This window comes from Prenolepis imparis, unplaced genomic scaffold (genome assembly GCF_030444845.1).
Source record: "Prenolepis imparis isolate NDT839.2.m4 unplaced genomic scaffold, iyPreImpa1.0 SCAF_10, whole genome shotgun sequence".
NCBI lineage: Eukaryota > Metazoa > Arthropoda > Insecta > Hymenoptera > Formicidae > Prenolepis > Prenolepis imparis.
In genome coordinates this window covers 4,748,860-4,762,281 of record NW_028141168.1, presented here as the reverse complement: position 1 = coordinate 4,762,281, position 13,422 = coordinate 4,748,860, and the positions used below count along the sequence as shown (strand labels likewise).

At 30.8% G+C, this 13,422-nt stretch overlaps 1 protein-coding gene across 4 annotated transcripts in view; it reads right to left on the bottom strand.

The window, feature by feature from the left end:
• Positions 1 to 12,926, bottom strand: part of LOC145941625 (organic cation/carnitine transporter 2-like) — a 34,378-nt gene extending 21,452 nt beyond the window's left edge. Inside the window, exons 1-5 of one of the 4 annotated variants that reach the window (XM_083047803.1) lie at positions 12,454 to 12,926; positions 11,166 to 11,713; positions 8,706 to 8,803; positions 3,351 to 3,495; positions 2,992 to 3,217 (exon numbers count right to left, since the gene is read on the bottom strand). In XM_083047803.1, the coding sequence (XP_082903929.1) occupies positions 2,992 to 3,217; positions 3,351 to 3,495; positions 8,706 to 8,772 (438 nt within the window). In that variant the 5' untranslated portion in view covers positions 8,773 to 8,803; positions 11,166 to 11,713; positions 12,454 to 12,926. Of the gene's footprint in view, positions 1 to 2,991; positions 3,218 to 3,350; positions 3,496 to 5,492; positions 5,510 to 8,705; positions 8,804 to 11,165; positions 11,714 to 12,453 lie in introns of those variants that run through there. The other 3 variants (XM_083047804.1, XM_083047805.1, XM_083047806.1) reach the window with 3 other exon arrangements.
• Between the last annotated feature and the right edge of the window lie 496 nt (positions 12,927 to 13,422).

Below are 13,422 nucleotides of genomic sequence, written 5' to 3'. Positions count from 1 at the left end.
AAATATACCTGTTAAAAAAAATAATAATAACTTAAGTGAAGATGACAAGGAAATTAAAGTAGTAATAGGTTGGATTCCGAGCCATATAGGCATCTTAGGGAATGAGGTAGCAGATAAATTAGCTAAAGAAGCTACAGAGGAGGAAAGTGATAGCAGAATTAAAATACCAGTTAAAGACTGGATAGCAACGTTTAAAGAAGAAATGTTTAATAAAACCAAAAAAAGACTAGAACGAGAAGGCGAATTCAAAGGAATTAAGTTTTTCAATGAATATTATAATAAAGAAACAAGTCAAGTTTGGTTTAGGAGTATAAATGAACCACGTGGCCTAATCACCATGATTAATCGGTTAAGGGCTAATCATTACAACTTAAAAGAATCTCTAGCCAGGAAAACATATATAGAAGATGCAATGTGTGAATGTGAAAGAGAATATATCGCAAGATATATATCACTTCGTATTTCGATGTGATAGACTAGAGGAGGAAAGAAACACATTATATAGGACTTTAGAAAAACTAGAAGTTAAATATCCGTATAATATAGATGAATGGTTAAGGAATATTAACATAGAGCCATTAAAAGCCGTATAGATTTTCTTGAAAAAAAGCGGGAAAATAATCTAAGATGTTAAATAGGTGGGGGGGGAAAAAAAGGGGACTGGTTATAATTAATAAGACACTTACAAGAAATTAGAGATAACAGACAAGTAATAGAAAGAAATAAGTTTTGTGTCAATATAACCATAGACTGCTTCGGTTAAAGACACGTTAAACTCACCAAAAAAAAAAAAAAAAAAAAAGGAAATATACAACGCTAAATTCTTAGGTATTCTTTATGATAACCAACTGAAATTCGATAAGCAAACAGAGCTGATCGAAGACAAAGCAAATAGAGCGTGTAACATTTTTAAATTCCTGAATGGAGTCTCTTTGGGGCATGGAGACGAATACAGCTTTCCTTATATATAAGAGCTACGTAAGATTGGTGATAGATTACGGTTTGTTTATCTATTTTCCTAAAGACTGGAGAGGAAAAGAGAAAATTAAGAAACTACAATATAAGGGAATAAAAATAGCGCTAGGATACAGGAATAGTACACCGACTAATATGTTATGCTTAGCGAAGTCATGAGAATGGAAAAACGAGCGGGCTTGTTAGCTAGGAACTTCTGGATTAAGGCATACCAATACGGCGATAAAGAGTTAATAGGTTAACTGAATAGGCTAGAAATATTAGAAAACAGATATAGACTTATGTAATCCCAGAAGAAAAAATAACGTTCTCACTGAATCATGGAGAAGTTTTAGGAGATATTTACCGGAATTAGAGAGGTCGGGTAGATTTGAGATTTACAACGACAATTATTAGCCATTAACAGAAAAGGTGACAGTGAACACGGATATAGATAAAGAGAAGAGGAAAAAAAAGTAAACGACACAGAATTATTAGAGAGGTATAGGACAAGATATAATTTATGCAAAGAAGACATGATTATATGTACACTGACGGATCTAAGCAGATAAATAAAAAAAGCACAGGAATAGGAATAGCAATAGAAAATAGCGAGATAGCATACAAAATCAGTATAAATAATAAAAGCTCTATCTACACCGCAGAAGTTATAGCCATAGAAAAAGCGATAGGATATTTAATAGAAAACAACGTAAAAAATGACGTATTAATACTAACGGACTCTTTAAGTACATGTAAGGCGCTACAAAGTAATAAACTAAGCGTATATTAAAATAAATATATTTACAAATTTAAGAAAAAAATATATTCGTTTACTAAGAATAAAGTTAGCGAGAAAGATAGACAAATTAAAATAGTAATAGGCTGGATCCCAAGTCATGTAGGTATATTAGGAAATGAGGTAGCAGATGATCTAGCGAAGGAAGTTACAGAGGAAGAAAGTGATCATAGAATAAAAGTGCCGACTAAAGATTGGATAGCAATCTTTAAAGAAGAAATGTTTAGTAGAACAAAAAATAGATTAGAGCGGGAAGGAGAATTTAAAGGGATCAAGTTTTTCAAAGAATATTATAACAAAAAAGCAAGACAAGTTTGGTTTAAATGTATAAACGAACCACGCGGTCTAATTACTATGATAAACCAACTGAGGGCTAACCACTACAATTTGAAAGAGTCACTTGCTAGGAAAAGCTGTATAGAGGACGCAATTTGCGAGTGCGATAAAGAATCGCAGGATATATATCATTTTGTATTCAGATGCAATAGGTTAGAAGAAGCAAGAAATACACTATTATAGGGCGCTGGAAAAATTAGAGGTTACTTATCCTTATAACATTGACGACTGACTAAAAAACGTTAGAATCGAACTGTTAAAAGCTGTATGGACCTTTCTGAATAAAAATGGAAAAATAATATGAAGTTATAATTGGCAAAAGAGTAAAAACGAAAAGATTTAACACTAAATAAAGGAGTTAGTTATGTACTGATAGGTCAACGCTAAGAACAATAGAGACACTAGACAAGAAAAAGAAGCAAAAGCAGTGCCAATATAACCACTATATTTCTTATGGTTAACGACACATTAATATTAAAAAGAAAGGAAATATACAGGGTAACTGAAAAAACATATATAGAGCACACCATCAGATTCTGTGACCAATTTGAAAACGATTTTTCCTCAACGAAAACGTCAAAGGAGGTCATTATTTTTTACACATGTTCTCAATTTTTGCCATCTTGTGTCTTTATAACTAAGCCTTAAATTAAAATTCTATTAAAATAAACTCTATCTGAAAATAACTAAAGAATGTAGTTTTGTTAACATTTTAACTCCACAAAGTTTGCGAGAAGCCCTTTTTCAATCATTGATAACTTGAAAATTATTATTGGTGCCTCGACATTTCCACTGAGGAAAAATAGTCTCCAAATTGGGGCCTGAGAATTTATGGTGTGCTCTGTATATGTTTGTTCAGTTACATCCTGTATACGCATTGCTTATAAACGAGCCAACCTTACCTCGTCCAGTATCGTATGCTCGTTTGGATTGTAAACCCAAGAATCGCATTCACTAGTTACATTAGTGAACGTTGTCGTTGAACATGAGTCCGAATGATTATGCACCATCATATAACGTACACAACCAGAGATGTCTCCTTTGACCTTCGGGGCGGAAATGTTGATCCATGATGATTCATCGTCGAATGTCGCATTTTCCTGATGCTCACATTCCGGCACTAAACATCTGTATTTGGACAATTGATTATTAATTTTCTAATCTTTGAAGAATTTAATGTTTTGTAATGTTGTACAAATATAATTGGACGTCACGTGTGAAGAAGTATTTAAATAATTAGACAAATTACATGTATTCGTACCTGTATTTAACTTCGCCTGCGGTAAATACGTAAGAAAGCATAAACAGTGCCGATAACATTATTGGTATGCTTATAAATGCGAACGTCACTATTTGATAAAATCCAAATTTTTCTATACTGCTTCGTAAGGGATCTTTTGTAACTCCTGTAAAAATAAAAAAAATTAAAGAAACACTATTATAAAAAATTATGCATCGATTTGTATTAAAAAGAAGACTTGTCAAATATATACAGGGTATTTCTAAATACATGCGAAAAACTTTAGGAAATAATTCTTTGTCCAAAATTTTAAGAGGGGTTTTTCATGTAAACATATACCTCTCACTAAACATACACAGGTTGTCTAAAAAGAAACCGAACTTTTGCTGTAGAAAAAAAAAAATTCAAGAAGTGTTTTTATAAATACGTTTCTTTATTCAAAATAAGCTCCCTCTGCATCAATACATCGTTCAGAACGAGTAATGAACATTTTGAAAGACCTTTCCAACTTCTGTTTCGGTATCTTGTTCAATACTGCGGTCACGGCGGCCTTAATCTCGGAAATGTCCTTGTAACGTGTCCCTTTCATTGGAATTTTTAATTTTGGCGTCCTTGGACACTCCCAACTCCTCTGCCAATATTCTACAGGTCACATTCGGATGCTGGCCCAATATTTGACGCACTTTTTCAATGTTAGTGTCCATAGTCGACGTCTTCGACCACTTTTCGGGTCGTCTTCAATTGATTCCCGGCCGTTTTTGAATCGAGTAAACCAGCCGTAAACTTGTGTATGGGATAGGCAGTTATCCCCATACACTTGTTTTAGTAACGTAAACGTTTCGGTAAAAGTTTTCTTTAGTTTCACGCAGAACTTAATGTTGACGCGTTGTTCTATCGGTTCTAGCGGTTTTGTGACGAGGGTCACGAAACATTTCTTATATTTCGCGCTAAACAACGGGCTGTTTTGAACCGATTCAAATGCTATTGTGCATGATTGATAATATAACTTTCAAGCTGTTAAATTTTTCCCATTACAACTACATGGCGCGACTAGTATCATTCGGACAGCAAAAGTTCGGTTTCTTTTTAGACAACCTGTGTATGTCCCTCTTCATATCCTTCTTTGAGAAGTTACACTCCTCCGAAGGGAAAGTGAAAATTAGGTTTCTAATTTTTTTCTCAAATTTTTTTTGGATAAGTTTATAAAATAAAATTTAGTGGATATTTTCCACTAGTAAGAAGGACATTTATTAATATTTTTGCTTCCTCATAGAGGAAGCTTTGTTTTCATGAAAAAATTTTTTTTTTAGATTTCTATGCCAATGTGTTCAGAATGTTCCAAAACACCGAAAAATAACATTTTTAAAAAATGTTCGTATGTGTGTGTGTGTGTGTGTGTGTATGTATGTATGTATGTATGTGCCCATTAATGTTTCTTTAAATTAAAAAAAATATCTCAAAAACTATTTGACTTGCAGCGTTCCAATTTGGCATACAAGTAAAGTAGAACAACACTTTTATTTACTGTTATTTCTATAAAAATAAATACAGTGTTTCATTTTTTATAAAATTTTGAATTTTTTGAGAAATGTCTGTTGTTGCTCTAACTTTCGTAAATTTTAAGATATCGAGATAAATTTTTTACTTGAATAGACTATCATTATAGAATGGTTGATATTGAATTTGACGAGAATCGGAGAAAGGATTCGATTTTTATAAAATTTTAGATTTTATGAAAAATGTCTGTAGTTGCTCTATTTTACGTAAATTTTAAGATATTTGGATAAATTTTTTTACATAAATAGACTATCATTTAAGGATGTTTGGTATTGAGTTTGGTGATGATCGGTGAATGAATTCATTTTTTATAAAATTTTTAATTTTTCAAATAATGTAAATTTTTTAATTTTACGAAAGAAACATACGAGAGTGGGTACATACATACACACATACACATACATATGAGACATTCTTTTACAAATCGAACACTTAAAATGGGGTAACATTGTTTACAATAATTCAATCATCAATTCATTTTTTAATTACAATAATTCAATCTTCAATGTCACTGTAAGTATGTACACGATAGAATATAGAATTGGATAACTAAAAAAACATTGGATACTAAAATACGCATCATTGAATGATAATAATAATACTTACATTTGTTCACAAAATATAATAACACTTCAAATTACATACTACATTTCAAAATGCACACTCTTAAAACTAAATCTACGTATAATAAAACATAAACCGCAAAAATCGAAATCCTCACAAATCGTCTACTACATTCAACAGTCAAAAATATACTGTACTGTGCCTGGTATAGAACAGTGATGCCAGAAACTGACTCCGGTAGAACATGCACAAACGCGAATGCGTATACATGTGCTGCGCAGTACGACCAAGCGTCCGCCGCCGCGCGCCGCGGAGCGCGTCCTGCAGTACAAATTAATTTATTCCATACAGATGGGATCAAATGACCATTCTAAAAAAATATTATTTTTATAGAAAATGAAACGAGGAATACGATGGTATTTTTTTTACATTTTTAAACTGATGGCCTCGAGTAGTAAAATGACTTTAAATACTTTAATTGTTTATAATAATTACAAGTTAACAACAAATATAATAATAATCGACATTAAAATGAAGATAATTCTATTACCTTGAAAATGAGCCTAAATTGAACTCTATACGATGAATAGAAGCGGAGTTATCGCGATTTAAATAAGTGCATAATCGGCGAGTTTTCAAAATTTTAACCCTGTTTTTTCGAAAATATTGACGAAAAAAAAAATGCCAAAATACGTGTCGGCTTATTTTGTATAAGAAACGCGTAAAAAATTTTTTAAGCAAATAAAAAAAGTGACCCAATATTTTTTACAAAATCTGTTCGATTTGTAAAAGAATGTCTCATATACGTGACATTTTGAAAAATGTTATTTTATGTGAAAAATATTGTGCAAATGGAAATTTGCACATTGCTTCCTCAACATATTATTTCGCTAATTAAGATGGTTTTTCAATTATGGCTTCCTCATAGAGAAAGCTTAACTTGCACATTGCCATAATTTTAAAACTTTCTTAATAAGCGAAATTAAATTGTGATCAAGCAATGTGCAAGTTAAGCTTCCTCTATGAGGAAGCCATAATTGAAAAACCATCTTAATCAGCGAAATAATATGTTGAGGAAGCAATGTGCAAATTTCCATTTGCACAATATTTTTATAAAATTTTGAATTTTATAAAAAATGTCTGTGGTTGCTCTAACTTCCGTAAATTTTAAGGTATCGGGATAAATTTTTTTATATAAATAGACTATCATTAAAGGATGGTTGGTATTGAATTTGACGAGAATCGGTGAAAGGATTCGATTTTTATAAAATTTTAGATTTTATAAATAGTCTGGTTGCTCTAATTTCCGTAAATTTTAAGATAGCTGGATACATTTTTTTACATAAATAGGCTATCATTTAAGGATGTTTGGTATTGAGTTTGGCGATGATCGGTGAAAGGATTCATTTTTTATAAAATTTTGAATTTTTAAGAAATGTGCATTTTTATTTTTTCGCAAATTTTGAGATATTGAACTAATTTTTTTTACATGAATAAAGTACCATTAAAGGATATTTGGTATTGCATTTAACAAGGATCGGTGAAAGGGTTATTTTTATAAAGATTTTATAAATTTTTTTTTGAAAATTTATGTGGTTATTTCATCTTCTGTGAATTTTAAGATATCAAATATTTTTACATAAATTTTTTTACATAAATGGAGCATTATTAAAGGATGTTTGCTACTTAATTTGATGAGAATCAGTAAAAGTGTTTTTTTTTATAAAATTATCAATTTTAAAAAATGTTTGTACATGCTCTAACTTTCGTAAATTTTGAAATATCGAATTTATCAAACTTTTAAAAATATTGTTAAAGAATGATTGATATTTAATTTGGGGAGAATTTTTAAAATGGTTTATTTTTTATAAAATTTTTAATTATTTAAAAATTTTAATTTTTAACTTTTTGAAAATTTTAATTTTTAACTTTTTGAAAATTCTGAATAAAATATCATTAAAGCATAATTGATATTAAATTTGTTGAGAATTGGTGAATTTCTTTTAATTGTAAATTAACCATTTCAAGTTTAAATTTTATGCATGAAATTATTCAGGTACTTGGATCACTCCGAAAAAAAACAAGCGAATCGGATTATTTAAAAAAAAATAATTGATTCTACAATATTTAAAGTTCAATGCGAATAAAGTAGCCATCTTTTATAAAAAATTATAAAATTAAAACAAAATAAATACACAAACACACACATACATACGCACGCACGCACCTGCACACATGCAAAGGAACACACACAAACACACACGGAAAATTTTTAAAAATATTTTATGTAAAAAAAATTGTGCAAATGGAAATTTGCACATTACTTTCTCACCATTTTATTTCGCCAATTAAGGTGGTTTTTCAATTATGGCTTCCTCATAAAGAAAACTTAACTTGCACATTGCTTCTTCACCATTTTATTTTGCTCATTAAGATTGTTTTTCAATTATGGCAATGTACAAGTTAAGCTTCCTCTATGAGGAAGCCATAATTGAAAAACCATCTTAATTAGCAAAATAAAATGGTGAGGAAGCAATGTGCAAATATCCATTTGCACAATTTTTTCATCTTTCCGCATCGTTATAAGGAGATGATACTAATTACCCCTATTTAATTTTTTATTAAAATTTTTTAACGGACTGGAATGTGATCATCTAAAAATATGCGTTAGAAAGCTTGATTTCATTATAAACTTTTTTATTACTTTTATTTTTTTCGTAAAATCAATATATATAGCTTTCAAGAAAAAAAAATATAAACCTAATTTTTACCATTCCTTTTGAAGAAATGTAACTTCTTAGGAAGGGATATAGAAGGATATGTTTATATGAAGATAAATTCCCCTTAATTTTCGACAAAGAATCATCTCTTAAAATCTTTTGCATTTATTTAGAAACACTTTGTTTAATAACTAATGTAATATCCTTTCAAAATTTTAATTCTAACTTCGAAATACAAATTAAATTTATTAATATGGGCACAAAATGGACTTATCATTATTTTGTCGCATTTTTTTGTATAATTATACATTGGAAATGCAAAACAGATATTTTTAATGCTTTCTACACTCCCATAATTTCTTTTATATATGCAAAGAAAATTCATTACAATCTCGGACATATTTTTTATATTGTAATTATTTTTTTACTAAAGTAAATTTTTTCTCAGCTTTTTCGAAATTACATATATTCTTCTGGCGCATCTTTCATGCATTTCCAGTTTACAATTTACATCGAATGCGAATAACATTCGTACCACTTTCGTGCCTTTGTTGCGACGAGGAGGAGACTTCGTCTCTCTTCGAACAGCAGCCCAGCCTCATCTTTGCTTCGTCGTCCTTTATATTCCGTAAACTGCAATCGTATACGAAGTTTATAGCGCTTGTCGCGCCGATCGAAAGTTTAACCTGGCCTGGCGCTTTATGTTTCAAGTTTCATAAGAAACATCGTGAATGAAAAACGATGCCTGTCACGCGTTGAACTTGGGCGAACCCGGGCATTACATAAAGAAACGGGATCAGTTCACCTGGGCGAAGGCGGCTACAGAAAACTTTTTCCCATAAAATGTACCGCAGAGCGGAGAGAGAAACTAGCCTCGGAAACTTCGCCAAGAGCAGCTATCCCGGCAGTGCATATAAACAACGTGTGCATATAACGACAATGCAGATGCAGAGTATGTTAGTATGCGGCGAATAAATAAATATAAAGAAAGATAAGAGGGCTAATATTTTATATTACGTTTATATAAGTCGTAGGTAATTATGCAGAATTGGGGAGCCACCTCCTATGACCTTGATCTTGACATATGTTGTGTAGTCACAACATGACCTGAGTAATCTCCAAATGGTTTTAATTGGGGGTCTTTGTTTATTAAAAAGTTATTTATGAAATAAGTTTACTAAATAAAATGTAATTTTTTTGATAGCATATATGTACATAAGTTTACAACTTTTCTCGCGTAGCGAGGTCCACTCCCATCACCCTGTGCTTTCAGTGCAAAACAAGATTTAGATTTGAAAAATTTTACACGGGTTTGCAACTTTTTATGCAAAGCGAAGTTCACCCAATCAGTCCGTGCTTTCAGCGCGAAACGAGGTCTATATTTGCAAGATCTAAAGTTGCAAATTCATGTGGAATTTCGGAAATATAGACCTTGTTTCGCACTGAAAGCACGGGGCGATAGAAGTGGACTTGGCTTCGCGTGAAATGTTGCAAACCCATGTGGAATTTTCCAAATATAAACCTCAAATAATAATAATTTTACAAAACATTACACAGTTTTATTTATTTCTTAATAACTTTTTAATAGCAGCGATCCCCAATTAAAATCTTTTGAAGGTTACTCAGGGTTTTGACCTTGACAAAATATGTCAAGGTCAAGGTCATCGGAGGTGGCTTTCCTATACTATATAATTACCTTTATATACAGGGTGTTTCCAGGTTAAATGATCAAACTTAAAATATGAATTCAGGACCTTAAAACAAAAAAATTTTATCTCGAAGTTTGCTCGCAAATGACCTTCGATCTTCAAAACAGAAAAAGAGATATTTCGACATTATTCATTCCTATAGTTCTAAACTTCAAAAGTCAATATCTCTTCAACGAAGCGTTTGCGAGCAAACTTCCAGATAAAATTTTGTGTTTTGAGGTCCTGAATTCATATTTTAAGTTTGGCCACTTAATCCGGAAACATCCTGTATAATATAAAATATTCAATACTACACAACCATAACATTAGTTTACAAAAATAAATTTTTTTTTTCATTATTTTGAACCAGACAAGGTGTTTCTTATTAGATTTTTGGATGCTAATAACCATGCTGTAAACCAAAGTTATATGAAAAGTCTGATCAAATATCATGAATGTATTGTTCAGCCACTAAAAAATGTATTTTTTCTTATTTCAATATGTTACTTTTTAATCATATCATGAAAGATTAAATGGGAAATCTGGAAACTACTCATGGAGATGCTTAACCTTAACTTTTTTCACAAAAAAATCTCAAATATAAAAAAGTTATTTTTTGCATATTAAACCTCAATTATTTCGAAAACCTAACGTGCTAGTAAAATTAGATTTGCGACATCGTTTTCAGCACTGAGAAAGTTATAAGAAACACTTTATCTGGTTTAAAATAATTTTTGACTTTCAAAAACTAGTATATTAATTAAATATAATAATTAATTTTATTTTATGTTTATAACAAAAATTTCCAGAGTACTTATCATAAAAATTTGATTCAATTCTAATGTACAAGAGTCTTATAATATAAAATAATTATTCGGAGAAAAATTATCTATGAAAAAATATAATATAAGATTGTACGCGGACTTCAGAAACATTTAGCGCGATTGAATGGATTAAATGGATTTTAAACGATCGGTTTGCATAGAATTAGACAGATTATCATCGGCTTCCTCTCAAAAACATGAAGAAAAATATACAAAAGTTATTGCTGTGGATTTTCTACGCAACCATTGAATATTCAAAAGATCCGTTACACAAAACATCTTTTCTGCTGTCAGGTAATTTAAATACATATTTTAATGAGGGAATGAGAACTTTTTGTAAAGCGATTCTCTCGTTTCTTCCTTGCTTTTTCTCTTTCTTTTTTTCTTACATAAAAGCACACTTTTTCGCGGGAGACATTCAATCCCTTTAGTATTGAAAAAAAATTAACAGGCAATTATGAAAGGTATGTAGAATGCACTTACCCTGTAAAATCCGTATCTCGCTTTCTCGAAGGCCGCGTGCTGAGCGCTGACCTCTCGGAAGCCCAGGATCAACTTCTACGTGATTATTAATTTCCCAACGGAAAGAGAAGCTAGAAAGAGCTCACGTGATCTTTCTACGAAAGAGAGACCGAAAAAAGTAATCTTCCAATTGTGCCAAATCGCTGCTCAATTGCGCAATTGATCCTATTACGTCACAAAATATTGTTTTGCTCGCGTCAAATGGTCAAACCGTACCCCACGAAGAGGAATAATCACTGTATGTCACTCTGTACTCAGTTTTACAATTCTGATATCTTATATTATAACACACGCGAAGTCGTGTAAAGTTTATATGGTTTTTGCAATTTATTCGGTGATCGTATTTTTTATCCGCGAAATCGAAATTTTGCAAAAATTAGATAATACTGCTTTGATACATTTCGATTATTTTGATTTGATAAGATAAGATAAATCGGTGGATATCCGTAATCAAATGGTACACGTTAATTTCGAAGATATTGTAGAAATATTTACGAAAATTACTTCAACTTGAAAATGACATAAGGAAAATAACAGAATGGATTATTAATTTCGCGCAATTTTCTCTTGATATACTTATTTTTTTTAATTCACGAGAGAGATTTCTCGCGGAATAATCGAACATTTACCCAAAGTATCCCCGAGAGTGAATTATAAATACGGAAAAACAGGATATTCTTCAACTGATTTATAGAGAGAAGGCAAAGTCCTTATATACAGAAAGTTACAGAGAGTTACATTTTTATAAATCATTTCGATAAAAAAAGATAACATTATACGAAAAATTCTCCAATAATAATTGATTTGAATATTTTGTGCATAAATTAATTAGATATCATTAATAGAATTTTTATAACGATAACTGTGTGATTAATCTATTACATTTTTATTTTTATTTTTAATTTTTTAAATATATTTTTCTAACATTATTTTTTTAATTTTTTTAATTTTAATTTGTTTTAATAATTTATTTAATTTTAATTTAATTTTAATTGACTTATTTTATATAATTTTAAGTTTACTTTAATTTAATGCTTCTGTAGTTTAAAATTATTTTATCTTAGAAATTGTTTGTTTATCACACTGATAAATGTTAATGATAACTTCTATAACTATCGAAATAAGATAAACGTGCATTAGTCTGCAATCCATCATTATAAGTTTTGAGACACTATACATCTATATCTCATCATACATCTACATCTCAGCATCCCCGATATATTTACGACCTTGAGAGAAATATACCTACTTTGATATTTTGCGACGATTACAGTATGCGAATTTTTCCCGCGTGCGCACACGCACACACGCGTGCACACGCACACACTCGCGCACACACATACGCACGCACACACACATACGCACGCGCGCGCGCGCGCACACACACACACACACACACACACACTCGTATTTCGGAAAGAATGTAATAACACAAAAATTACAGAGAAACGAACATTTATGATGCTTCTCTCGCACTTTTATCGCATCTGACAAAAAACGAAACGTTTTCCACGCGGGTATCTCTTCGCTTGTCGCGCAAAATCTATATATATTCCTTTATTATCTTAATACGTATCTCTCCGAGAGACGTTTATCAGACGAACGTACGGACGCACTTTTAAATGGATAATTGTCGATAAGCGAATTAATGAATCGTCTACGTCCGGACATCACACACATCTTGCTTGCTTCTTATTCTATCTCGGAAGAACAGCGAATACTCACTACTGTCTTTAACAGTCAACGCATTTCGCGATGATGCCTACGGTATATTTGAATGAATAGAGGAGAGCAAAACTAATCGAAGGTGGGGAGAGGAAAGGTGAACGAACGGTGCAAATTCAACTCCATTGACAAATATAATTTTTGTACCATCATGTGTCGATTAAATATCGAAGATATTTCTCGCCATTCGAGAAATATAAAAAAATTTTCCAAAAAATAGCAAATATTTATATTATATATGAATATAATTAATTTTGATATTAATTTTATGTATACTAGAACAACACAAGCGCCATTCTTCAGTTTTATATTAAAAAGAATAATATTTCTAAAAAAAAATAATATTTTTTGACAAAATCAGCTGATAACTGCCAGAAAATATTAATCGAGTTTAAAATATCATAATATATTATTTAAAACATTATTTTAATTTTTAAAACATATTATTAATTAAAAATTTAATTAGCAAATTGTTGCTTTAATCAGCTGATTC